The 27,022-nt window shown below is 33.3% G+C and overlaps 1 protein-coding gene across 5 annotated transcripts; it reads right to left on the bottom strand.

Annotated features, from left to right (window-relative positions):
- Nucleotides 1-3,602: 3,602 nt before the first annotated feature.
- On the bottom strand, nucleotides 3,603-9,471 carry LOC127702207 (uncharacterized). Of its 5 annotated transcripts, XR_007982318.1 has the most exons (5): nucleotides 9,354-9,470; nucleotides 6,959-7,116; nucleotides 6,608-6,736; nucleotides 5,192-5,269; nucleotides 3,603-4,555 (listed from the first exon to the last, which is right to left on the bottom strand). XR_007982318.1 is itself a non-coding variant. In XM_052206317.1 (4 exons), exons 3-4 carry the CDS (start codon nucleotides 6,708-6,710, stop codon nucleotides 3,684-3,686), a joined length of 975 nt encoding a protein of 324 aa, XP_052062277.1. In that variant the 5' UTR covers nucleotides 6,711-6,736; nucleotides 6,964-7,116; nucleotides 9,354-9,470; the 3' UTR covers nucleotides 3,603-3,683. The 5 variants fall into 5 exon arrangements, 3 of the variants coding, with proteins under 3 accessions (XP_052062277.1, XP_052062278.1, XP_052062279.1); XR_007982317.1 differs by having other exon boundaries at nucleotides 3,603-5,269; XM_052206317.1 differs by lacking the exon at nucleotides 5,192-5,269 and having other exon boundaries at nucleotides 6,964-7,116.
- Nucleotides 9,472-27,022: the final 17,551 nt, after the last annotated feature.

Below are 27,022 nucleotides of genomic sequence, written 5' to 3' on the forward strand. Positions count from 1 at the left end.
GTATTTTCATGCCAGTACCTAAGTATTGGCTACTGGGTTGGTGATAGTCTCAGGGACTTACAGTCAACCAGCAAAGGTATCGACCCAGTGATAGTATTTACATAAACGATACAATTTTAACTGCGCCAGTTATGCCATAGCCTGAAATGGAATCAGACCTTTGCATGAGGGAGATATTATTCTTCATTAAAATAATTTCCAAAATTTTGTAACAGCAAATTTCAATCAAATAATATCCGTATTTTCATGCAAGTTACGAAGAATTGGCTACTGGGCTTGGGGACTTACAAGTCAACCAGCGGAGGTATCAACCAAGTGGTAGTTATAACAGTAACGGTACCAGTTTTACTGAACCAGGTGCACATTTCGACAAAATCAATGGAATTTCAGTGATGCTCGAAGCCAAAGGATATACAAAGCCAATACAACATTGAAGAGCTGATGAAACAAAAAAGGACAAGGAATCAAAGCGTTGCATGAGGGAGATATATTGTTTGGTTTAAAATAGTTTCCGAAATCTTACAACTTAAAATTTCAATTAAACACTACAGGCATGGACTGGTGATACCTTCAGAGACTAGTGGTAGTAATTCATTTCTTTAAGAACAAACAAATATTTTTTTTTTGTTTTTGCCCTTGGATAGATAAAAAAAATGTGCAACGCGAGCGTCATTGAAACTCTTTTATGTAATATATTTTTGAAATAAAAAGATGACGTCTACTAAAGACAATCGACGAGACAACAACGCAGTTTAAATGTTAATATTGTAACGAATTACAATGATTATATTACTAGTATTTTTTGTCAGCAGTCGCGGTTGAATGTTATAATCTATGCACTTTAGAAAACTGATGATTTAATCGACGGATTTGTACTTGCTTAGGCACGACGAGTGCCAAATGTGAAGCAGGAACTGTTTTCCCTTCGAGACCTTTTGCAGACTTTATTCTTTATGTAGTGTTTTGTTGACTCGTTTCTTTGTTCTTTTTGTTTTTCTCTTTTTTTTTGACATGAGTTTGTTGGTTTTTTCTTTGACTTATGAGGTTTAAATGTCCCCTTGGTATCTTCTGCCTCTTTTTTAAAAAATAATCATGAATATATTGATAAAACATGTTGATTATAAGGCATGAGTTATTTTGATTAAATTATAAGCTATTTATCCCTTTCTAAAATCCCTTCATTACTTAAATTATATTCTCCATAATCACATTAACGACAGTGCCACATGCGGAGGAGGATCGGCTCGCCTTCCCGGGTAACCTTAGATCAACCCGCTTTTGTTAAGGGGTTTATGTAACTCAGTCTTTAGTTTTCTATGTTGTGTTTTAAAGACAGTTGTTTGTCTTATTGTCGTTTTTTGGCTTTTCTGCCATGGCGTTGTCAGTTTGACTTCGACTAAAATATAATGAGTTTAAATACCCTTTTAGTATTTTACGACTCTCTTTTTAAACATTCCATTATGTCTTGTTTATCACAGGTTGTTTAAAACATACTTAATATTCCTTTCGTTTATGTTACGGACGCAACCACGAGTTGGTTGACCATTTTGGAATATCTGTTTCACAGATGACGACGGATATGTTCCAAATGTTCCTGAGATCACCCTGGTTTTTTGGAGCGGATCTTGTGGCACAGTCTTTAGTTCTCTATGTTGTGTTTTATGTACAGTTCTTTGCCTTCTGGTCTTTTTCTTTTTTTGTTTTGCCATGGCGTTGACAGTTTATTTTCTACTTATGAGTTTGAATGTCCTTTGGTATCTTTCGCTTCTCTCTTAACTATTAGTTATAGATAATAAACATTAGTATTTGAATGATAAATAGTTTTATTATACTTCCCGTAAAAATGCAATATTTTGATTGGCTTATACGAGGGTGTTAATTTACTCTGTTCTATGGTAAATACTCTATTACCCTTCAATGAGACGCTTGATCAAGTGTGCGCTTTATTAAATACGACTCTATCCTATGACAAATACTCTATAACCCTTCACGGAGACGCTTGATCAAGTGTGCGCTTTATTAAATACGACTGTATCCTATGGCAAATACTCTATAACCCTTCACGGAGACGCTTGATCAAGTGTGCGCCTTATTAAATACGACTCTATCATATGGCAAATACTCTATTACCCTTCACGGAGACGCTTGATCAAGTGTGTGCTTTATTCAATACGGATGGTTGTTATGTACAAGACGTCATGGTTTATTACTTTGAATTTGAAATTTAATCGACAGTAATAACAGAACATTCAATATAATAAATTAAATAACACATATCTGAGAGGGTGATAGAGCAGATTGTTACCCCTCAAAAAGACATTGTCAACCTTGGTTTCGCCTCAGTTGACAATGTTTTCTCGGGGTAACAATCCGCTCTATCACCCTCTCAGCTATGTGTTATTTATATAATGTTATGATTGTGTTAATCCAGAAACAAGAGATTAAACTAATTAGTTGGACAGGTATAATATGAAGTCAAATGAATCTGGTGAATTTCAATCACCAATGATCCCTCTATTGTTCATTTCATAGTAAATATGTAGGTGTTACATAGATCCCAAGTATGATTATGATACATTCAAATCTTTTGATCAATGTTGTTTAATTTGTAAGGTCAAATGTATTAAACATTGTATTTTCATTTCCAGTACTTTATAGTATATATAATGTCTAGACATATTTTTCGTCTGTTTTATTATGTAGTATATGTAATTTAAATTTTGATATTGTTTATGCTTCAGACCATGAGCATATAAATATAGATTCTACCACTGCATCGAGTGTGATACAATATTTATCCACTCGAGACAGTTAAATTTTCAAATTTAAAACGCGAGGCTCGCCGAGCGTTTTAAATATTTAAAATTTAACTGTCGAGAGTGGATAAATATCGTATTTCACGAGATTTGGTGGTGGAATCTGTTTCTCTAATGATTTTCAAACAACACGCAGGCAAATTTATTCCTTCTTTTCGAATGATCTGCAAAAAGATGTGTTCTTTCTATGTGACGTCATCAGGCATGGTCGCCTTTTTTCATGCCGTCACAATAGGAAATTCAGAGGAAAGCAAGAAAATTCGACGTCATAATCGGATTTTAACCAATGAAGAACTGAGATCAAACGAACCACACGTTGATTAAATTTTTTTTATACAATGGGTGCAGAAAGGGATAAATTGACGAAGAATTAGAGAATCCTTTCTTTACAACTGCAGTGTATTATGTCTATTGTGCGAGGTATTTAACCTGAAAAAGAGGGACGAAAGATACCAGAGGGACAGTCAAACTCATAGATCGAAAACAAACTGACAACGCCATGGCCAAAATTAAAAGACAAACAAACAAATAATAGTACAGATGACACAACATAGATAACCAAAGACTAAGCAACACGAACCCCACCAAAAACTGGGGGTGATCTCAGGTGCTCCGGAAAGGTAAGCAGATCCTGCTCCACATGAAATATATCCATGGGAATTAGGATAAATGGTTATAATTCATTCATGTTATCACAAATAGTTAAAGGTGTTATGTTGAGTCTTTGTTGATTTTTTGTGAGAATAAATATATCAAATATAACAGATTAATATGAAAATACAAAAACAAGTTATGGGTGATTTAATCGAAATCGGGAACCATGTTTAAATACATGCTGAATCTTCGATCAATCAAAGTTTATATGATTTAAGTTGAATGTTTAATATCGTACAAAAATGCCTGACCATTCCCTTCGTCACACACTAACAGACGGTCATTTAATTTGTCATAACAAATTCCTGACGGCCTCCTCAATCCATCGTCCTCGTTAAGTATTTCTTTATGATGTTTGCCATCAGACGATATAGCGATAACATTGCTAGAGTCATTACACGTCAAATACACATTACCATTGCCATCTGTTGTAATTCCGAACGGATATTTCATCGTATCATCATTAAAAATCCAAATGACTGATCCAAACAGGTCACAGCAGCATAAAGTATTATTGAAGGCGTTAGTAAGAAATAGCCTGTTTTTATGGTTTGCTATGTTCCATCCAAACGAGGAAGGAGTTGGGCATGGGAGGAATGTTTTGCTTTTAACATTTGGTTTTTGTAAGACATGTGAAGGAGGAACGGGAAATGATCGGATAGGTTCACCTGTGATATTCATAACATCGATCATGTTCCCAGTAACAACAAACAATAGTCCGTTTTCAAATGATATCACCCTGATGTGACCTCTTGCTTTGACACTATGTGATAATGTTCCAGTTTTTATACTTATTATATCTATAATATATTTAGTAGTATTGTATAAGACAGCGATATCGCTGTCATTTATCACTGATATATACCACGGTGTGCCATACAGTTCAATCTCTCGGTTGTAACTTCCATCTCTATTGAAGATTAGTAATCTGTCATTGTCACCATCGGTAAACACCAACAGCTTATTCATTAAAACACAATAATATTCATTTAGTAAACTTCCAATTTTGAACTTGTGTCTTAAATGAACATCAAACATGAGAGGCGATTTAACTGGTATCTGTGCTTGAGAGTACGGTACTGGTTCTGTAAGATCGTGAAACATACTAAGAGATTAAATCTTAGAAAAAAAAAGTTAGATGCATTTAAATTGATAAGCACCATGATAGTGATGTGTGCAACCCTATTGTTTCAATTAAAAGAGATAAGTGGTATAATAGTTTTGGGCAACATATGCATTGTCCCTTTGATATAGTAGTCGTTACAAAATTCGAAGCCAAAAATTAGTTGCATCAAAATATAAATAAAGAAATTGCAAAAAGCCACATGGATGTAATATTCATTGAAACTTCCATTAAAACCAAGTATTAGTGTAAATGATGAGATGCATATACAGTATGCATGTTCCTTTTTGTAGTGATACTCAAGTTAAGAATATTCTATGGACTATTTTATGCAATATAATCTCAATAAAATATATGTTTTGAAGCAGTAACAAACGAAAAGTATAACATAAAAGGAGGTCACGGGTATCTTTTGCCTCTCTTTAATAACTTTATCTGCTTCCAAAGTATGTCCCTCATCAACATTGCATCAGTATTTCCTTAATGCACCGCCATCGTCGTACAATAGTTTCTGGTAGATACTACACTGTAGTACAATTTTTTTTAAACATTATGATCACGAGGGTTTTATATAAAATTTGAATCAGTTAACATGTACCTAAATAAAGTAATAGCGATTGTTTCTGGTGTTTACATAGTGTTTTATTGGATGATCGAATAAATATTAATCAATCGCCTGAAAATAAAGAAAAGAGTTAATAATTTCAGGCAAGTAAAAACAAACCATACACAAACAAATAAAAATACAACTAAACACATAATAACATGGTAGTATTCATTTCCCAGGAATAAAAACCGATACAATAAAGTTAGAAGAATGGCAAAACAGAACATGTATTTATAGTAAAAAACAAAGAGCAGTCAGATATGTTGCACGAATATTTAGTTTTCATAATGACGGCGAAAAGAGCCTCGGACGAAAGAAATCTATAAAATGTTATTATCATTTTTTACCAAAATTCTAAAAGATCGGAGATGGACCAAAAAATCATATAATAAAGCATTTGTTAATTATATTATATCTGCTAAGGCAATGATTTATTTTCCAACACTCTTGATATTCATTTCGGTAGTTTGAATCAGTGAATATCACATCTCAACCATGTCAACCTCATTAAGAATCAATAAAAAGTAAATTAACAAAAATATCGAACTCAATGGAAAATTCAAATCGGAAAGTCCCTTATCAAATGGCAAAATCAAAAGCTCGAACACATCAAACGAATGGAAAACAACTGTCATATTCCTGACTTGGTACAGGCATTTCCTTATGTAGAAAATAGTGGATTATACTTGGTTTTATAGCTAGCTAAACCTTTGACTTGTATGACACTCGCATAAATTCCATTATATTGAAAACAATGTGTGAACAAAATAAACAGAAGGTGTATGATTTATACATCATGACCTATTTGTCGTTTCACTTACCATTAACCAGCCGAGGGTTTTCTCTTTTGAATTAACTTAGATTTTGTCATGATGTGATCTTTTATCATTTACAATACGGTATGTGTTTTTGCTCAATGTTAAAGTACTGCACTTATTTAGTTGCTAACGTCTATGACAAATAGTCACTAGCAATCAAACCTCATCTTATTTTCATATTGGGATTTTATAGTTGTCAGAATAATTCGACAAAAGTACAAAAGTTTCCATTTGAAGGTCTTATTTTTCCCAACAACCAAAAAAGGTACATTCAATCTTATCTCGGTCTATAACATATCTCAAAATTTAAATAAAAGCTGAATATCAAACTTTATCCCCTTTCCCTGCTTGTAATGTCATTGCAATGATATGTGTGCACAAATTTATGAACTGTGTATTAATCATTGTTTAATCTAATTTAGTCATTTGTATAATCAAAATTTGATATATCAATGAAAGTTTAAGAATATTAACAGGAAAGGTCAATTCCTCAAATCAAAGTTGACTGAATTTACAATTTTTCTCTAGTAATTTGAAACAAGACACATTGTCAATCTCGTTTTACGAAATGATAAAAAATGATATTTACCTTGCTCTTGATTTGAAAGATGATGTTCATAATCAGGTTTCGATAGTGCCGATGCTTTTTGTCCAATTTTCAGCTGGTTAAGTTTTTTGTTGATAACTTCCATTTCAAAATTGTTATGAAGCACACCATCTGTAACAATAACTAATATGAACATTTTCCAATGCTTTGAATGTGAATTCCAGCAGGTTATATATATTGCTTCAAATATTCTGCTTTTATTTCAAATTTTCAAAAAGTAGTGAAAATGATTATTTAAAATTTACATCTACATGTACCGATTACTTTTAAACTTGATTATTTCTTAGGGTAAGACAATATACATTTATCAGTGCAAAAACATTACAGACAAACCTTACAAGATGCATGATTTCTTGATTGACAACATATTTGTTACGTTTAGAAGACGTATATTTCAACAAAGAATCGGCATTCCCATGGGAACAACACGTGCCCCTCTTCTTGTCGACTTGTTCCTTTATTCACACGAGGCTGACTTCATACAGGAACTTCTTAGAAAGAAAGAAAAGAAGTTAGCAGTATCATTTAACTTTACTTTACGCTTTATAGATGATGTTCTCTCACTAAATATTTCAAAATTTGGTGACTATGTTAAATGCATCTATCCCATCGAACTTGAGATAAAGGATACAAAAGATACAGTTAAGTCTGCCTCATATCTAGCCTTACATCTATAAATTGACAATGAGGGTCGATTGAAAACAAAACTTTACGACAAAAGAGATGATTTCAGCTTCCTAATTGTGAACTTTCAATTTCTATGTAGCAACATTCCAGCAGGTTAATCAGAAAAGTGCTTCGAACGCATAAATAAAGGCAACAGTAGTATACCGCTGTTCGAAATTCATAAATCGATTGAGAAAAAAACAAATCTGGGTAACAACCTAAAACTGACATCAAATATAAGAGGAGAACTACGACACAACAGAAACACAACATTAAAATGTAACACACACATAAACGAACTATAATATAACAATGGCCATTGTCCTGACTTGGTAGAGGACATTTTAAGAAAAAAATGGTGCGTTGAACCTGGTTTTGTGGCTAGCCAAACCTCCTGCTTTTATGGCAATGTTAAATATAACATTAAAATGACAACATTACATGACAGGACTACAATACAAATAAATGGGAGAACATATAGGACAGAGAAACATACGAATAATAGCTTACAAAAGGTACCAGGTTTAAAATTTCATACGCAAGACGCGCGTTTCGTCCACACAAGACTAACCAGTGACGCTCAGATCAAAAACGTTCGAAAGCCAAAACAAGTACAAAGTTGAAGAGCATTGAGGACCAAAAGTTCAAAAATGTTGTGCCAAATACGGCTAAGGTTATGTGTCTGGGATAAGAACATCCTTAGTATTTAGAATAATTCATACTTTAGCAAACAGTAAATTTATAAAAATGACTATATAATAGATATACATGATAACACCGAAGTAAAATTTTTAAAGCGTTGCTTTCATTTTTTTCAATTATGGTCAGATATTTTATTTGCAGTCAATCCAGTACAGTTAAAAAGTTTTTCAGTCAGTTCAATGTGTTATTATTTTCGTACAGTAACATCGTAAGTAAAAGCTACTGAACATTTATGATGTAAAAGAGGATGAAGATAACTCAGGAACCTTGAAAAATCTTAGTAATTGACAACACCATGAGTAAACACTAATGAAAAACCAAAACACATTCTATGAATAATATATCAAACTTAATAAAATGTATGTATTAAACTTCCCCGCAAAGTATAATTATAAAATCGTAATAGTGCAATAGTTGGGAAAACACCGCGGTCAAATAGTTGTTGTTTTCCCAGTTCATATAAAATGAGCTTTGGTAAAGATCTTTACACCGTAAAAATGATAATGAAAAGGCTACAAGCTATGAACAACATTAACACGTAAAATAATTCTTTGTTTGTTAATATATTTCAAATGAACTAACTGAATTCTACTTTGTCAATTCAAATTAAGGATTTCGAATTTAATGCCCATCTTATCAACCTAGAATCAAATTTAAAGTTCAGAGCACAACATAGACAACAGATGATATGGAAATAAATATTTGTTTTGAAAAAAGAAAGTTATTTCTGTCTACGTACATGACATTGCCTAGTTCTGTTCGTGTTCATAGTTTCATTGCTTTTTGTCGTTTTATTTTCCTATTCTGTTTGTCACTGCTTGTAATAGATTTCAAGTTGTGTTGATGTATGTATCATTTCCCCTTCTTAGACCTATCAATATCATGTACACATATTTTTCAAGTCAATATTTGTTCGGTGTGTTTACATGATAAACAGGATCAAGATCGCAGGATTCATTCAACTGCATTATAGAGGCAAAGCCACCAAACCTTTTACAACAGGATGAAGAAATATAATCTTGAGAGAAAAGATATAATCAATTTTCTTTCAATCTAAAGTAGATCAAGCAATAAGGAAAATGCAAAACAGTTGTATACAATTACTTGCTGTGAAATACGAAATTTCTTATCAGTCGTTAATTAACTTCAGTATTTTTGGATAAAAGGGGGAGGGCGGAAAATTGTAAGCACAATGCACTTGTAGGTATATATATGTTAAGCAATGTTACAGTATTTCCTATAACACATATTTTAATATTTCGAAAATACAGTGTCATACTTCATAAATTGGGTTCAGTAATAACTGTATCACTTTAAAAACCCCAAAAAAAAAAATAAATATTTCGTAAATCATACTTACCAGTGTCTCATTTAAAACTTCAAATCTGTAAAAATTCAAATTAATTATAATTTAAGTAAGATGATATCTATTTTGTGTATTAGACGACTAAGTTGACTATTTTTCACACAAGATCAAATGCAAACAATGCTTAATACAATTTGAACTTATTATACATATAGTATATATATTGACTCATATCTATTGATTCGGATAAGGAAGTTGTAAAAATTTCAAACAAAGAATACGTAAAGCACGTCTAATACACACGAGTGCACGCTTTTGAAATTATTATGCAATGAGGATATGCAGTGTAGCTGCCAATTTTTGATTTTAACTTTCTTTCTTTTTTTGTTGTTGTGATTTTACCTTTTAATTTGATTTTGGTAAACAACAACTAAATCTTGTGGATCTTGTGTTCGAAAATTAATAAAAATGTGTTATGCCTGTACGGAAATCTTTCCTTTCATATGATAACGACATCGTGATAAGTTTTAAGTAGCATTTCTATCTTTTGTTATAAAAATTCACGTAATTTAGGATTGCTGCTGACATAGAGACTATTTAACTAAGGGTTCCATGTGATGGTGTTGCGTCATCCCTTCGAAAATTTTACTGACGTTTCACGAGATGGTTGACATTGATGGAGTATCTATTCCAATGATGACGATGGATATATGTTCCAATTGTTGTAACCACAATCCCGTCCTCTTTTCCGTCAATGAGGTGCTACCGAATTAGCATATCGCCAAATTTGTACTTATATATTAGGCAACACGTCAGGTGTCACTTTTCAGTGGAGCAGGATCTGCATACCCTTCAAAAGCACATTAGATCAATCCAGGTTTTTTATGGTGGGGATCGTGTTGCTCAGTCTTTAGTTTTATATGTTATATTCTAAAACGTTTGCTTGTCTTTTGGTAGTTTTTATTTATCTCAACCCTGTCGTTGTCAGTTTGTCCTCGATCTTTGAGTTTTAATATCCTTAGGGTATATTTGCCTATCTTGGGCATATCAAAAGAAATGTTGTTAAAGGCTTTGTCTGCTTGAACAACATATTTGGCTTCCAAAATGTCGGGCTTTTACATACAATTAAGATGGCATCACTTCCAAAGGACGACATGATTCAATTTAAAAAAATGAGTACTTTGAACTCTTTTATTTAATATGGTAGTTTTTATACGTTACCATGTTACATTGTTTGTACTTATACATCCTTGGCTTTTAATTTGGGTAATAGGGTTCCTGATCAAAGTAAATTCAGAAACGCGCTTTGAACGCATTCAATTTATAAAATGTTATTTTCAATTTCCAGCACTAGGTCGATATCGCTGCTGCTGGGCTTTTGCTCGATGAGGGTATCATCATCTCAGAAGTCAGAGCTTCTATACTTGCATGACGTATAAAAAACAAAAACAAAAATAACAAAAATACCGAACTCTTTTTAAGGAAAATTCAAATCGGGAAGTTCCTTATAAAATGGCGAAATCAAAAGCTCAAACACATCAAACGAATGGAAAACAACTGTCATATTCCTGACTTGGTACAGGCATTTCCTTATGTAGAAAATGGTGATTTAAACCTGGTTTTATAGCTAGCTCAACCTCTCACTTGTATGACAGTTGCATAAAGTTCCATTATATTGACAACAATGTGTGAACAAAACAAATAGACATAATAGGTAAAAATGTCAAAATAAGGGGTACAGCAGTCAACATTGTGTTATAATCTTAATCACTATTAAAACAAACAAATATGTCATCAAAGAAAATCAAAATGGCATATAGACATAGCACATAAGCAAAATTGAAAGACAATAATAAAAAATGACCACAGCACACCAACACATTGGCAGGATGCATTAGTACCGAGCCACGCCAAAAGGATATTACCAGAAATTGAATCTTATATGAAAATAAGAAGAGGTCGGCAAAAAGTGCCGCACAGTTCGTTCCCATAGGAATACCGACAATTTGTTGAAAAAGATTACCTCCAAGTTCAACAAATATGTTGTCAATAAGAAACTCTAGCATACTGATCACTTGTTCCTCTGTGTAGCATGTTTTACCTTTTTGTTCACTATTAACAAAATATGCCGTATGGTATCCCAAAGTAATAAATTTATAGCGTGTGCTACCATTTTTATATTGAAAAGCATTGTGGCTTTTTTCTAATAGACGATTTTTCAATTTCACATGGGGAATGGTGGTATACAGGGTTGAAAAATCAAAAGTTTTGATAGAATTAATTTCAGAGAAAGATCGAGATTAAAAATTATCCAGAAGTTTTTTAGAGTTTTTTTAGAATCGACATATGGTTAATACCACTACGCGAGTAAACAGTTTCATAGTATTTCTAAAAATCCTTTTTCACTGCGGACATAATGTGTGTCAATCTAATGGACAATTCCTTTGTAGAAAATGCAGATGAGCCGGCAATGTACCGTTGTTTGTACGGAATTTTGTGAAGCTTAGGTATCCAATGCAAACAAGGCAAGTCCTCAGATGTTATAATATATCTTTGAGTTTTGAAGTTTCCATTGAAACTATACAAATTATTAAAAAAATTAAGGTTCCAACTTCCTCATGCAAAGTTGAGATTAAATGGACATGGCTATTATTTCAAATTCTTTTTGAATCACGAAGCTCTTTATGAGTTTTCTTACTTATGCACCAGAAAGCTGGAATCGAACTATTTTGACGTACGTTACAGTTCACAACAAACTGTTACTGTTAATTTCTGGCTGTAGGTCAAGATATGGAGAACACGTAACTGGATGTATGATATCCGTTATTTCAAGATTGATGATACAAATGCGTTTACCATAATAACCAAACTTTGAATTATATGACATCATCTTTTAGATTTGTCGTTAGCCTAGATGCATGTATAGAAAACCTCCCTTAAGTAAAGAAACAATTTTGTTATCCATAGTTTTCCCCTGGAATGACTGTCAGTGTATTGTTGAATTAATTTTAAACAATTATTTCCTGACGATTAAGTTACAATGTCAGAGCTTCTGTCAGTACTGGAAAGAATTGTAGTGTTTTCCTTTCACAATATATACTTATGATAACATTTCCGCAACAAGTGACTGTTTTTCTCGTGTATCATTTCCGTACCACAACTTATACAAGACAATTATACGCCTGTTAAATTCAATAAAAACCTTAAATTTGTTTCTCTCCTGAAAAACGTCATTGACTTTCATAAACAGTTCTGAGAGTTCCAGATGTATCATGGAACTTTCTTCCAAAGCAATGGACACCGCATGTTATTTTGTGCTAAAATTATAGATACTGCAAGGTGTTTTTTGATATAACAAAAAGATATCAGTATATTTCATCGTATGCAGAACTGAGAGGTCTGAAGGGTTAATGTATGAATTTGGCACTTCTTTTCCAAAATTACCAATATATTAATAAAAGTTTGCTTACGATTTATAAAATCAACTCTAATTGATGTACCGGCCTTTGTTTACCGATGACCACTGATATATTCCTATTGGCATCACCAATATCCCGTCTAAATTTCATTAAACGTGACATCATCAAATGAGACGAATCTATACTTACCATGAGCAACGCGACGAGTTCCATTTTGTAATAGTAAAATTTCAAATTTAATTAATACTGAAATTAAAAGACATACGAACAAAAAGGGGTGTTAAGATCCACGAGCCCGAAGGGCGAGGTGATTTTAATACCCCTTTTTGTTCGTAGGTCTTTTGATTTCAATATTAACTTATAATTGAACTTTTACTAACTTACAAACCATTTTAAAAAATCCCAAAATAACATATTTGTTAATAAATATAAACACCTTTTGTCCCTTTTGTGGACGAGTCTATAATTTTTATTATAATTGATTTGTCAGTGCTTTCTGTATATGGCAATTAAAATTATAATACTTCACGGAAAAATGCAATATTTTGATTGGCTTACACGAGGGTGTTAATTTACTCTATTACCCTTTACGGAGACGCTTGATCAAGTGTGCGCTTTATTAAATACGACTCTATCCTGTGGCAAATACTCTATTACCCTTCACGGAGACGCTTGATCAAGTGTGCGCTTTATTAAATACGGATGGTTGTTATGTACAAGACGTCTAAGTTTATTACTTTTAATTTGAAATTTAATCGACAGTAATAACAGGACATTCAGTATAATAAATTAAATAACACATATCTGAGAGGGTGATAGAGCAGATTGTTACCCCTAGAAAAGACATTGTCAACCTTGGCTTCGCCTCAGCTGACAATGTTTTCTCGGGGTAACAATCTGCTCTATCACCCTCTCAGCTATGTGTTATTTATATAGTGTTCACAATACAATACATATGTGATAATGAAATAAAGAATGGATAAAAACGGACACAAACGTACACAAACGTACAGACATTATATTTTTTTAAGCTACTTCCTTAAGTAACTAATTTTGTTTTACGTTTATTAAAGATATAATGAAAAAACATGTTGTAACTTATTATTTTGAAAATAGCTACGTCTTTAAGATGTGAATATGTTATTGAAAAGTACTTTTTTTTTTATTTGCACCTAATATAAAAACCTATATCAGACCTCAATCCATAATAAGTCTTCGAAAATTCACGTGATTTCGCGTGTGAATTTATACCGTGCTAGAAGATGCATTTTCGGCATTTATAATGATGGATCTCGGCGATGGTTTTCTTACGCAAAATAAATTCTCTCAAGCCTTTGAAAAAGAAAAAATGGTTGAATATGGATTTTTTTGTCTTGAATTTCTTAATTTGTCCAAGGAGGAGACTACTGTAGAAAAGAAAGATACAGATGCTTCCAACCATTCATCAAAACCAGGTACTTATTTGAGTCTGAAGTCTTGCATTTTAGTATTAATATATATAATCGGAACAGTGGCCTCGAATTCTCTTATCCCCGTAAATCTTCCATACAATTCTATTTTAGGGTCATTCATTAAGATAATGCACAAATTAAGTTGATGCACATTCCCTGATGTGCACGGTTATTTAATATATAGACTTTCATTCAATCTGTTTACTATATTGGTCAAAGTTCTGTTCTGAATGACCGCGGTAGATTTTTTTAGGGGAATATGGGATTGATTGGTTGGTTTATTATTTTTTCCTTACGTTCCAAATACGGGATCGAGTACATATCATGGGTTATACAAAATACCAGAACAAATAAAGAAACCCAGTCTATTCACTTACTGTCCATTTGTAAAGGAACATAACTCGGAAACAGTATAAGTGAAGCAACCAAAATTCAAATTGATCAGTGTTTTGTTGTAATAAGCATTTTGTATAAGTTTCATAACATTTTGTTAAGGCCAACTAAAATTTTAGAACGGAAACCAATTTCAGGACGTACGGACGTACGGACGGACGGACAAGGGTTAAACTTCATGCTCCCTCCGCTACGGATGTCGAAAAATAGGCAGATCGATCATATTTTGACTTTATTTACCGAATACTTTTTTTTTAACTGAGATAAACAATAATTTTACCTGGCGTAGCCGTGCGTACAATGTATTTCGGCATTTCTCTTCGAAAAATAACTTGTGTAATGGAATAAAACGTCTGATTTGTAAACTTTCTCTTTTTTCTCCGGAATAGGCTATTAATAAACAGAACATTCAGTGTAATAAATTAAAAGTCACGTGATTTCGCGTTCACAATACAATACATATACGATAACTTATCTACTCTACATGTGGAACATTTTGTGAAAATATATTACAGCAGATTCCATTGAGTGTGTAGCCAAAGGTAATATCTTTGGTTAGCTTGCTTGTTAGCTGAACCGTGAAGTCATTATTAGGTCAAGTATACTAACCTCCTTTCGAAGTAGCATAGTCCAACAGACAGATCGATTGGTTTTCTGTCGGACTAGTCTATTCTTAAAGTAGGGTAGTTTACCTAACCTAACAATGACTTCACGGTTCAGCTAACAAGCAAGCTAACCAAAGATATTACCTTTGGCTACACACTCAATGGAATCTGCTGTAAGAAGAGGAAATTCTTACCTTTCATACCTTTAGTTAAATTGTTAAAAAATGACATGGACTAGTCCAGTGGCCAGTTTGAAGGTCATTTAAGTTACTGTTCACATTCATGCAATTTTTTATTTAATCAATACACATGTATGAAAAAAAATAAACGGTTTAAAGGTAAACTAATATTTATATATTTATTTATTTTTGGTGTTTTAACGCCACTTTTAATCACCGCTTTTTGGGCTATTTCGTGGCGGCCAGTTTTTATTGGTGGAGGAAGCCGGAGTGCCCGGAGAAAACCACAGACCTTCGATAGGAAAACTGGCAGTCCTAGTCAATTAAGATTGGAGTCGAGTGCACCTGCACGAGCTGGGTTCGAACTCACAACCTCAGTGTTGACTGGCTAATGATTACAGTAGTAACTACTTAGACCACTCGGCCACCGAGGCCCCCCGGTAAACTAATATTTATAACTTAATCCAATCGAACTGCGTAAGAATCAATAACAATGACCGGTCCATATCATAAAAAGTAATAAGGGTAAACTGGGTAGGGAGAAAATGACAGATATTTTAAGTAAATTTTTACAGTAACGAATAAAAAATTGTCAAGTAAAAGTTTTGCCATAATTTCAAAAACATGTTCTGTATTGATATAGTTTTTCGGAACTTTCATTTGCATATTTAAGGCAATAGAAAGTTTGGGCGTCAAAAGTGTACATAATTATTGACTTTATACAGAAAATACGCCCTTTTGATGGATTTCATGTTTGACAAATAATACATGGATACAAAGTAAAATCATTTCTTAAAACACTGCAAAAAATCATTCTGATTGGTAAGTGGTATTGTCATAAACTGCGTTGAAATGAACCGTGGTATAGCAAAATGTTATCACGCACTATAGTGAGGTTACAAAACTTTTTTCTCAAGTTTATAATGTCCAAATGACAATAAAATTCTCCGCGAACGCTGCTTGATACGACCACAGAGGTTGAACCCTGAACAGTTGGAGCAAGTATGGACACTATATTCCAACTTGATACTATGGACACTATATTCCAACTTGATACAGCTCTGAATTTGGATTGTTATTAAATATTATAGGTTTCTGACACAGTATAAATTTGGTCAAAGAACTGAAATTGGACTTTTACATATTATGTCCAATATCTTAATCTAAATACACGGATAGATTCAGCATATCATTGAACCTCAAGAATATGAATTGTTTGATGTAATAAAAAAAAAAATTAATCTTGGACCCTTTGTACCTCAATGTGGCCTAATTTGACAACAGAGACCAAAATATAAATACACAATTAGATTAAGCTTTTAAAAGAACCTCATATATATTCAATTTTTGTTGAAATCAAACAAAGCTTAATTTGGGACCCCGATTTGGACGAACTTGAAACCTTGGCCCAAAATCAAAACTCTAAATACACTGCTGTTAAAATCAAAGTTTAGCTTTGGACCCTTTGGACTTTACCGTAGACCAATTTGAAAAACCGGTCCTAAAGTAAAAAAAAAATCTAAACATACGGTTACATTCAGTTTATCAAAGAATTCCTAGGATTCATTTTTTCTAATAAGTTCAATTTTAGACCCGTTGAATTTTAATGTGGACCAATATGAAGACCGGTCCTGAAATTAAAAATCTTAAAACACGGTTAGATTCGGTATTTCAAAGAACACAATACTTCAATTTCAATGTCTTAGGTTTCTTGGGTGGACTTAGGTTCAAATAAAATTGAGAATGTAAATGGGGAATGTGTCAAAGAGACAACAACCTGACCAAAGAGCAGAAAACAGCCGAAGGCCACTAATGGGTCTTCAATACAGCGAGAAAATCCCGCACCCGGAGGCGTGCTTCAGCTGGCCCCTAAACAAAAAATATGCACTAGTTCAGTGATAATGGACGTCAAAGTCTGATCGGATAAGAATAAAATACATTTCAAAATTAGAATTGGATGATTCTCCTGTAAACCTCAGTATACTGTTACGTACAAGTTTGAGGCGAAGGCTTGTCAACTTATATTCGATTTAAAATAGCTGGATTCAGTAAATTATATCATTGCGGTCTTTGAACGTGTTGGTTTATAATTTTTAAGTCCGGCTCAGCATGTCATTGATAAATAAAGCAAGTTTTACAATTTCATATATTAACTTGCTATCGTTCTCAATATGCTGTTTATATTTGCAACAGAACTAATAAAAAATCAATTAACTAGTTAAAATGCGACTTTTCATGACATATGATATACAACAACTTTTTTCAAACCTATCAAATTGTATTGATTTTTTTCAATTTTAGTAACTGATTCAACCTCAAATTGTAGTGATGCAAATGGTCCATAGTAAAGACATAAACTACCCATGACCTCTGAAAAAATTTCGAATTTAAAAGAGTCTGCAATACCACAATCGACGCGAGGTCATTATAAATGGGGATATAACGTGTTCAGTAACTGGCAAAATGAGAGGAGGGTTCGCCCAGTTAGCGACAATTTACCCATCCCAGTCGAAGCAATCACACAGTGTATTACTGAAATGGAACCATGTATAAGGGACACAGCATTGCAGTATTTCCTAGCTGAAGTTAAAAAGACCGATTGAAATGACTACCCGTCAGCGTCCTTGTACCAGTTGTTTGAGTGATCCATCCGTAAACCTACTTACTCAACATACTTATGTCAAGTGCCGCAAAGTACTGGAATCTGTGATGAAGAAAAGATCAGCAGAAGGGTTAGGTGCCGCAAGTCGAAGAAGAGCAGAACCAATTTCAAGTCTGGAGGAAAATATCTTGTTGGAGAGAGCAGTCATTGGGTCTGATAACCCCCCAAAACTGTTGGATACAATCGTGTATTTGAATGGCATACATTTTGCATTACGTGAAGGTAAATAACATCGTAATTTGAAGTTGAACAAAAATCCGCAGATAACAGGGCCATACATTGATTCTGAATTACATAAAAGATATATTCTTTACAAGGAAGACATATCAAAAACAAATTGTGGCGGCATTAAAGACAAAAATTATACACCAAGGACTGTCAAAGCTTATGAAAATATAGAATACCCAGACAGATGTATTGTTACTATGTTTGAACAGTACAGACGCTTATGTAGATATAAGAAGATGTGGTATGAGTGCCAATGAGACAACTCTCCATCCAAGTCAATATTTAAAAAAGTAAACCATTATAGGTCAAAGTACGGTCTTCAACACGGAGCCTTGGCTCACACCGAACAGTAAGCTATAAAGGGCCCCAAAAATTACTAGTGTAACACCATTCAAACGGGAAAACCAACGGTCTAATCTATATAAAAAATGAGAAACGAGAAACACTTATGAACCACATCAACAAACGACAACTACTGAACATCAGATTCCTAATTAATGGTATGTTAATACAATAACAAAATTAAGTTTTTTTCGATATTAAAATCATAATCAACACTATACTTTATTGATAGTCAACAAATCTATGTTAATGTTGTCCTTAAAATGCATAAAATATTTGCCACTGGACACAAGCAACAGACAATAAAAAAATCTATGTTTTTATTGGAAAAATATGTACAGAATGAAGAGGATGTCATTTTTATATTTCAATTTCTTAAGCTTTTTAATTCGGATCTGTTCTTGCCTCGACTGAGGCGTCCTGTTTTTGACGTCAGCTTTCGCGGCGCTTACAGTCTTTTAAGTTTATTATTTGTCATGTTAAGGGGACTTCCAGGATATATGAAAGGTGGTGTTATTTCTGATTATTGAAATGTAAGGCCAAGCGAAGCGAGACGACATTATGTAGGATCATTCAATACTAAAACTTATAAATATCGTGATGAACATGAGTTTTAAAATTTTGTTTGCGATCAAAGGAATGGCGTGCGCTCTCGCCGGACCACATAGATCCGCCACTGAGCCCCTAATGGTATGGCAATGATATTTTGCTGAAAATTGTATTACTATTATCAAATCTCATATCTCATAATATCCATATTTCACATCCAAGTCATATCTCTAAGTAAATAGTTTCCTTTATTACATTCAAGTTATTTCTCATAGTTTCCGAAAAGTCCCACTTTAAAGATGTATGTTATTGTTTTTTTTTTTATACATAAATCTTGCGTATAATGTAAAAATAAAAGCATTTTATATCACATCTTATTTTTTATATACTTCTGCGACTAAAAGGAATATTTGGCAATGAACTTTTTTTAATTCGTCGAAAAGGTGTGTTTGAATACTGATGTGCTACTATGTATAAGTAACAATACAAATTCCATCAAAATTAAACTATCACTCAAATTGTTCTGTTTTCTTTCAATCTAAAAATTATAACAGTAAGACTAGTTGATTCATTTATGAAATAGTTTTACAAAAAGAGGAGTCATTTATATATTTCATTACTTATTGATCTGTACCTCTTTACTAAAGTAATATTTTTATTATTTACAGTCCTAAAGGTGAAGTCGATGCATTCTATTTTAAACCGCTGGTCAACTATACAACAGGCCAGTGGTTTTGTAAAGTCCCAGTAGGTCACAATTACTGTGAAAAGACTATGTACAGCAGTTGGATTGGAAGGCAAGCAAACAAACCACAGCTTAAGGGCTTCGACAGCAACAAGACTATATCAAGCAGAAGTGGAGGAACAACCTATTTGTGAGACAACTGGTACGTAACTGTATACTTTAACGGAATTGACAACTTCATATTTTACATAAAATAGAAATAGCTCGATAATATCGATTCAAAAATAAAAAGGAAAAGGTATTCTCAGAGAACCGCTCAACATATTGCTTAGATCAACTGGGGGAGGGGGCAGAATGATTTTGAAATGAATATTCTGGCCAGAGTACAACCGAAACACGAAAGCAATGATTAAGACAAAATACGAAAAAAATAAGTCGTACTAGCAAAAGTTGTAAATAACCATTCCCCCGGAATAACTCTACTCCTTTACAAAAGAAAAAAAGAAAAAATGAACGGTCGAACCATTACCTTATAAATTAGATAATGTTTTTCTTACGGAATTGTGGTCCTTGCAATTGTCCCCGACTGTAAATTATAATGAAAACTATATACTTACAATTCGGACACCATAGTTGCATTACGAAACTGTTAAAACTATTCAACTGTAAGACATTCAGATAAATTCCGAACTGATGAGGATAACCAAAAAGACTTTTTGAGAGGAGTCAAAAGGTCAATTTTCGCGTGCAAGACATGCAAATAAAAACTACATTTGTAGAATTTTAAAATAATCGAATAGGTATAAATGCTATTTGTACATTTTTTTCTAAATGTGCAATCGTTACATATATATAGTGAACAGTTTTTTTTTCTTTGTCTTCAATCATGTTCTGACTAAAAAAGAACACATTATTTTTTGGTTTCTAGGTCATCGTAGTAATGCTGTTCGTAGTTACAAAAGGACAGCAAACTTCCAACAAAAAGAGTCATCAGAGATCTTGTATGGGAAAAAGCAGAAAACTACCACGTGCTCAGAGACGAAATTACAATCGGGAGAGGAAAAAACTAGTCATGACACCAAGTTGTTAACATAGAGTCTGTCCGAAGAGAATCCGTCGCTGAGCCAACAACGCTAGTTTCACATTCAATATAAAGCTTTAAATATTTCATGTATAACGTTATTTCAAAAATAAAATGGTGAACGTTGTTTAAATGTTCCTGAATTGCACAGTGTTTGTAGGTCTATTGTACTTTTTGTAGTGTATTATTGTGTATGTTTTGGAGAGTTTCGTTGTAGAGCAATTTCCTATGGAGAAATCAACGTTGGCTGGTGGATTTTTCTCTCCTTTCGAGACTCCCATCGGTCATTTAATGGGCGTGTCTCATTAGTGAGAACGTGAGTGAGCTTTTAAAATTCAACCCCAACTTAAAGACCTGCACCGGGTCTTTAAGTTAAAAGTACAATAAGTAAACAATAGTCATCTTTTGTTAAATAGGGTCGTCCAGGTATCTTAAAATATAATTCTTCTTTGAATAACAAAGGAATTGTCATGAACAGGTTTGTAAATATAGATATTTTGGGATTTTTTTTTATATTACGTACAATTGGTGGTATATAACATTTGTAACTTTCTCTATCAAATCTATTACTGACGGCGGAATTTGTTGGTAAAATATTTAAGTTTTGAGCATTAGAGAATTAATTATGGATGTTGTATTCGGTGATGTCAACGGGTTAAAAAAGTTGTTTAGAGTAACACGACGGATGTCGCATGTCGACCAGGCAATCCTGCTCATTATATTTTTCAATGTTTTTTAAGATATGTTGCTATAGAAATAAAATTGAGAATGGAAATGGGGAATGTGTCAAAGAGACAACAACCCGACTATAAAGCAGACAACAGCCGAAGGCCACCATTGGGTCTTCTATGCAGCGAGAAACTCCCCCACCCGGAGGCGTCCTTCAGCTGGCCCCTAAACAAATATATATACTAGTTCAGTGATAATGGACGTCATGCTAAACTCCAAATTATACACAAGAAACTAAAATTAAAAATGATACAAGACTAACAAAGGCCAGAGGCTCCTGACTTGGGACAGACTTATTAATACAAAGATGTTGGGGTTATCAAATAAGTGAGTGGTGCATTTGCTCATATTTATTTGAGATAATACATGCATTAAAACATATCTTACATTATCAGAATTTAATAAATTGAAACCGAAAGTCCATATTAGCTATTGCCATAGCTAAATGTCCGTCGTGGTAAGTTCTTTTTTAAATTTCTCCTTTGAATCAAATAAGTCTATCGGAATTGAACCTGTTCACAAAAATTCTTAGTGGATCTTGTTTAAAAATGTGTCACGTTATCCCGCCATACAAAACAATTGACTCATGTGGTTAACAATAGAACTAAAATCATCAGTTAAGCTGTTATCTCGAAAATTTAAAAAGAAAGAAAAAATACCCATCACCTCAAACTGATGAGCACATCAGGATCTACCATCCTTCTGGTGATTCGAAAATTTCAGTCGACTCGTCTTGAAAGATAGAGAGACACTATAAACAGATATAAATGTTCAACAAAACAGGACCAAAAAATAAGTTAGCTTCTATATTGTATGAGCTATAACATATAAATCTAAAAGTTGATGAGTAAAGAAATTATTAAGAAACTAAGGTTTAAGCTCCCTGAGGCAAAGCTGACCTCAGACGAATTTGGCTATTTTGTATGCCCCTTTTGGTCAAATAGCTCTTAACGATTCAACGTATTTATACAGGTAAATCCGGAAACGCGTTTCGTACACGCGAAATTTATAAAGTGGTATTTCTATTTATCTATAATAGTTGTAATTTTCATTAAATAAATGTATATAAAAACATATATCAAACAGAGTCAAAATGAAATGATTGTAACCAACTATAGAACGACTGCTTCGTACATGTATGTGTACTTTAAGGTTCTAAAAATATTGTCACGTATTTATGAATATATAGCTGTGCCTAAATATGGTTCAAAACTATGATTTTCGTAGATTTTTGAAAATTTTGCTGTTTGTACGAAAAAAAATGTATTAGAACCAATACAATAGCAATTTGACGCGTACGTAGGTTAGCTATTTTAAAGCAAAATGTCTATCGTCCCTATCCAAAAACCACTTTTTTCATTGGTATTTCAAATTTCCCATCCTTCGTCCCGATCGTCGCACTTTGCAAAACACACTTATTAGATTTAGTTATTTGTTCCCGTCCTGTTTATGCATGAAATAATTGCCACTGGACGTTAAGAAATCGATCAATCATTATTTAGCATGATGTAATACCAATGTACTACAGACATTTATACATTGTTGAATGGTCTTGAATACCGTATGGATACCAGTTTTTTGTTTTGTTTTTTTTTTTTTTTTCGGAGGGGGGTGATGCAGTAGCATGGACATACCTACTATCTTCTTTTATTCGCAAATATTCTTGTGATCCTGGGACACATACAGCCAACAGAAGAAAATAATGAGGTTTGAATTGTACGCTTGAAAATTGTTCGCCATGCAACATAATAAACCAATTTAACGTAGTAATTATATCACTTGCTGTTCTCTTCATTTGTTATGTTTAGGGGGTAATGAACTTTTGATAATATGAATGAATAAAAGGAGGTCTAAGATTTGTTTACAAAATAACTATTCATCAGAGTGTTCTTTCTAGTAATCAATTTAAATTGAAATAATAGTCAAAAGCATCCGAGTAGAAAACGTGCCAAACATCAGAGATTTCTACTTTACATGGCGCTGTTTTTTTGTCATCATTTTTCCACTAAATGAGATCTTAAAACCGAGTCCCATATATCAGATATATGGAAACATATTTCATTAAGTAGTGTATGTTAAGGGGGTAGAGAACACCGAAGGGAGTTAATTCTTTAAAAATGAGCTGAACGTTTAAATCGCTATCATTAGTAAAGAGACATCAAGCTTCTCAATGATCAAAATTAGAGTTTGTCAAACTGCTATATATCCAACCTGTAAATTGTGTGGTTTAATTTACTTGAAATTATGATATTTTTGTCAAAGTAAATATTTTGTAAAAATTTATAAAAATTAAACAAGCTATTTTAAATCTATTTTAGTCAAATTGTTCCGTAACCCCTTACACACATATGGCAACGTTATTTGAATAGCAAAATTGAAAGGCAATACCTTCATACACATATATATGATTTATATATATATATCATTATACATGCTAAAATAAAGATTTTAGCACGCAATGATGTAATTAACATTTTGATTAGCACTAATCTTTGCATTAAACTAAGTTACGACAAGTTAAACAACAGACCCCTGATTCATAGTATTAGTCTTACAGTACTTAGGTCATATGTATTTTTAAGCTAAACTATGTTGCACTGGGTAACCTTAATACTAAGATTATAACAAAAATAATTATGAGTTGACGAGTAGGAGCAGTCACATTAGCTAAGAAAGTCAGTATTTATACCGTTCTTTGTTCTCGTCCTGAATATGCCAGAAATAATTGCCACTTGACGTTAAGCATGCAACAATCGATCAACCAATCAAGTATCCTTGACCTATTATATATTAGCGTTAACTTATAAGTTGTAAATGTCCTCCTGACATGGTTCACCCGACTCTGGCCTCGATTAATGTTTCAATCATCAAAATTTCTGTTGGCATTATTACGCCAGTTTTTCAAATACGCTGTGTTTGGCAGATTATCACTGGTACCTATATGGATGCCATGTTACATCCTGTTATCCTCAAACTCCTGACTTGGGCCTGGTTGTAATTGTTTACTCATTATGTCAGATTCCCAGAAACTGTGTTTGGTGTTTTTAGTTCTTTTAAGGCGTACATGTCCGCCCATCTTAAAAGTTCACCTCATCTTATTAATGGGATGTTGCTCTCTGCCTGTTAAACACGCGTACGTACACACTCCTAATGGATAGAATACATATGTGGAGTTCTATTATTAAATGATGTAATCCTTTTATACTTTTACTCCAAAAACCTGGTCAATATTAATAGTACTATTCCTAAAACATCCACATTCCACACAACTAAAATGCACAATTACATAACCCTGACTATGTCCAAAATGTGTAAAGACAAATGGAGAACATACATGTAAAAGACAACGTTACCTAATGTTTCGCATAAACATTTCAAAATCAAGGTAAACAGATAGCAGTATGCGTCATTGTATAACATACACAAGTGTAACCAATAACCAAAATCATCGATGCCTTGTTTTCATGCACTGATTTGATTGGTTGATTGTTGAGAATTTACAATACAGAGAGTCCTTATAAGTACAACTCGGAGACACTGTTGGCCATCCCATGTAGTAAAACGTCCTTCTGGTAAATGCGAAGTCATATCCACAGTGTAGAGAGAGAGTATCAGGCTTTCCGCACGTCGAAGAACCCATACAAAAACTCTAATATGGGTCCTGGGTGGCTCTTTACAGTGTAAAATTTTGCCCATATTCAGTATAATCTTCTATTCCAACGTCAATCGAAATTCACAACCTTTATCCAGGTCGACCTACTTTGCACAAACTTTCCATTCATATGGATTTATCAATAACTTTTTTGTCATAAATATTCATGAAATAATAGAAAGTACAATAAATTACCTATCTTGACAATATGTCGTTAAAGTAACACGCATTATAATAAACTTGCACGGCCAAGTTACCTACAGGATGACCACTAACTTGAACATGGAAATCAAAGACGGCACTTAATTCTGTTAAAAGGAGAAAGTATTACATGGTCATGTTTTCGTTTATTGTCACAAATCAGACAGTTGGTTTTCTTGTTGAATGGTTTTACATTTTGTCATGTCGGAGTGTTTTGTGGCTGACTATACGGAATGGTGTTTGCTTATTATTGAAAGCCTTTCGTTGACCAGTAGTGTTGCTTGTTTCCACGTCATTTGGACTCTCTGGGTACTTGTCTCACTGGAAGTCGTACCACATGTCCTTTTTATATCCAGTATCATATTTTACATTCATGTGTGCCTTTTCTTTATATCCAAGTCCTAGATAAATTTTCAAGTAGATACCAACAATTGACCTTTGCTTTACACGTTTATCAAAGTAATTATTCAATATGACACAAGTTGTGAAACTAAGATCAACAAGAAAACAATAGAGACTTGAACTTGTCGTGGTTATAAATTTCCTCCGTGTTTTCAAATTAGAATAGTATAAATATTAATAAAAAAAATTACTCGGAACATTTTATTTGATATCTATGGTTACATGTAAGTGACAAGCATGTTATAATTATATGGATATGAATAATAGCCTTTAAAGGTCGGATTTAAGGGGGCACAGGGGATCCGACCCCCTTATGGAGCAACATAAATGGTAAATGTATTATCTTTTTATGTGTCCGATTTCTACCTTTGCATAGTTTACTCTCGCCCTAGTTTCTTTTTAGAAACGGAACGTCACAGGGCTATGATTGTTGTCTTAAGAATCGTAATTCCAAATATACTAAAATGTTTCCTATGTTTTATTTTCTTATTGAACTTATTTACAACTTTCATAGACTGGACAACTTAAACATATTGACATATTGTTTTTGTCCTCTTACAACATACCCAAATTTTCTAGTGGCAGTCCAAATTATCCGCCCTTCGTCACGGTCTCGTCCTGCACATGCATGAAATATTTGTAACTGGACTTTAACCAAACAACTGTCAATCAATCAATACGACGTTATTTTTTATATATATTTTTAGGGGTATCTAGAAAAAATAAGGGTTTCCTTACTAATATATGCCTACATGTACCTACACTTTAAAATTATTTTCAATCAAATGGTTAACTATAATATAGAAATATGGTCACATAAACTTCTCTGATCCGGAAATAAAAAACAATGCTAACGAGATCGGTCAATTAGATGTTATGGTGTGCAAATACGCAACCAAGACTGGTCGGCTTATACCCGTTACATCGAATGGCCCGTGTAACAAAAAATGCCACCTTTCTGCACCTTAAAGAACCTCAAAACTCCCAGAGAGTTTTTAGTAGCCTGTTCTATGGCAAAACTTCTGCAACTGTCCAGCATATCCTCCTTTTCCAGCTCCATAGTCATCAAATGCCCCGACATGACACTAGTTTTTGAAATATCCTTAAAAATGAACTATATGCTCGTGACTAAAAGTGCTTAATAT

This window comes from Mytilus californianus, unplaced genomic scaffold (genome assembly GCF_021869535.1).
Source record: "Mytilus californianus isolate M0D057914Y unplaced genomic scaffold, xbMytCali1.0.p SCAF_5, whole genome shotgun sequence".
Lineage (NCBI taxonomy): Eukaryota > Metazoa > Mollusca > Bivalvia > Mytilida > Mytilidae > Mytilus > Mytilus californianus.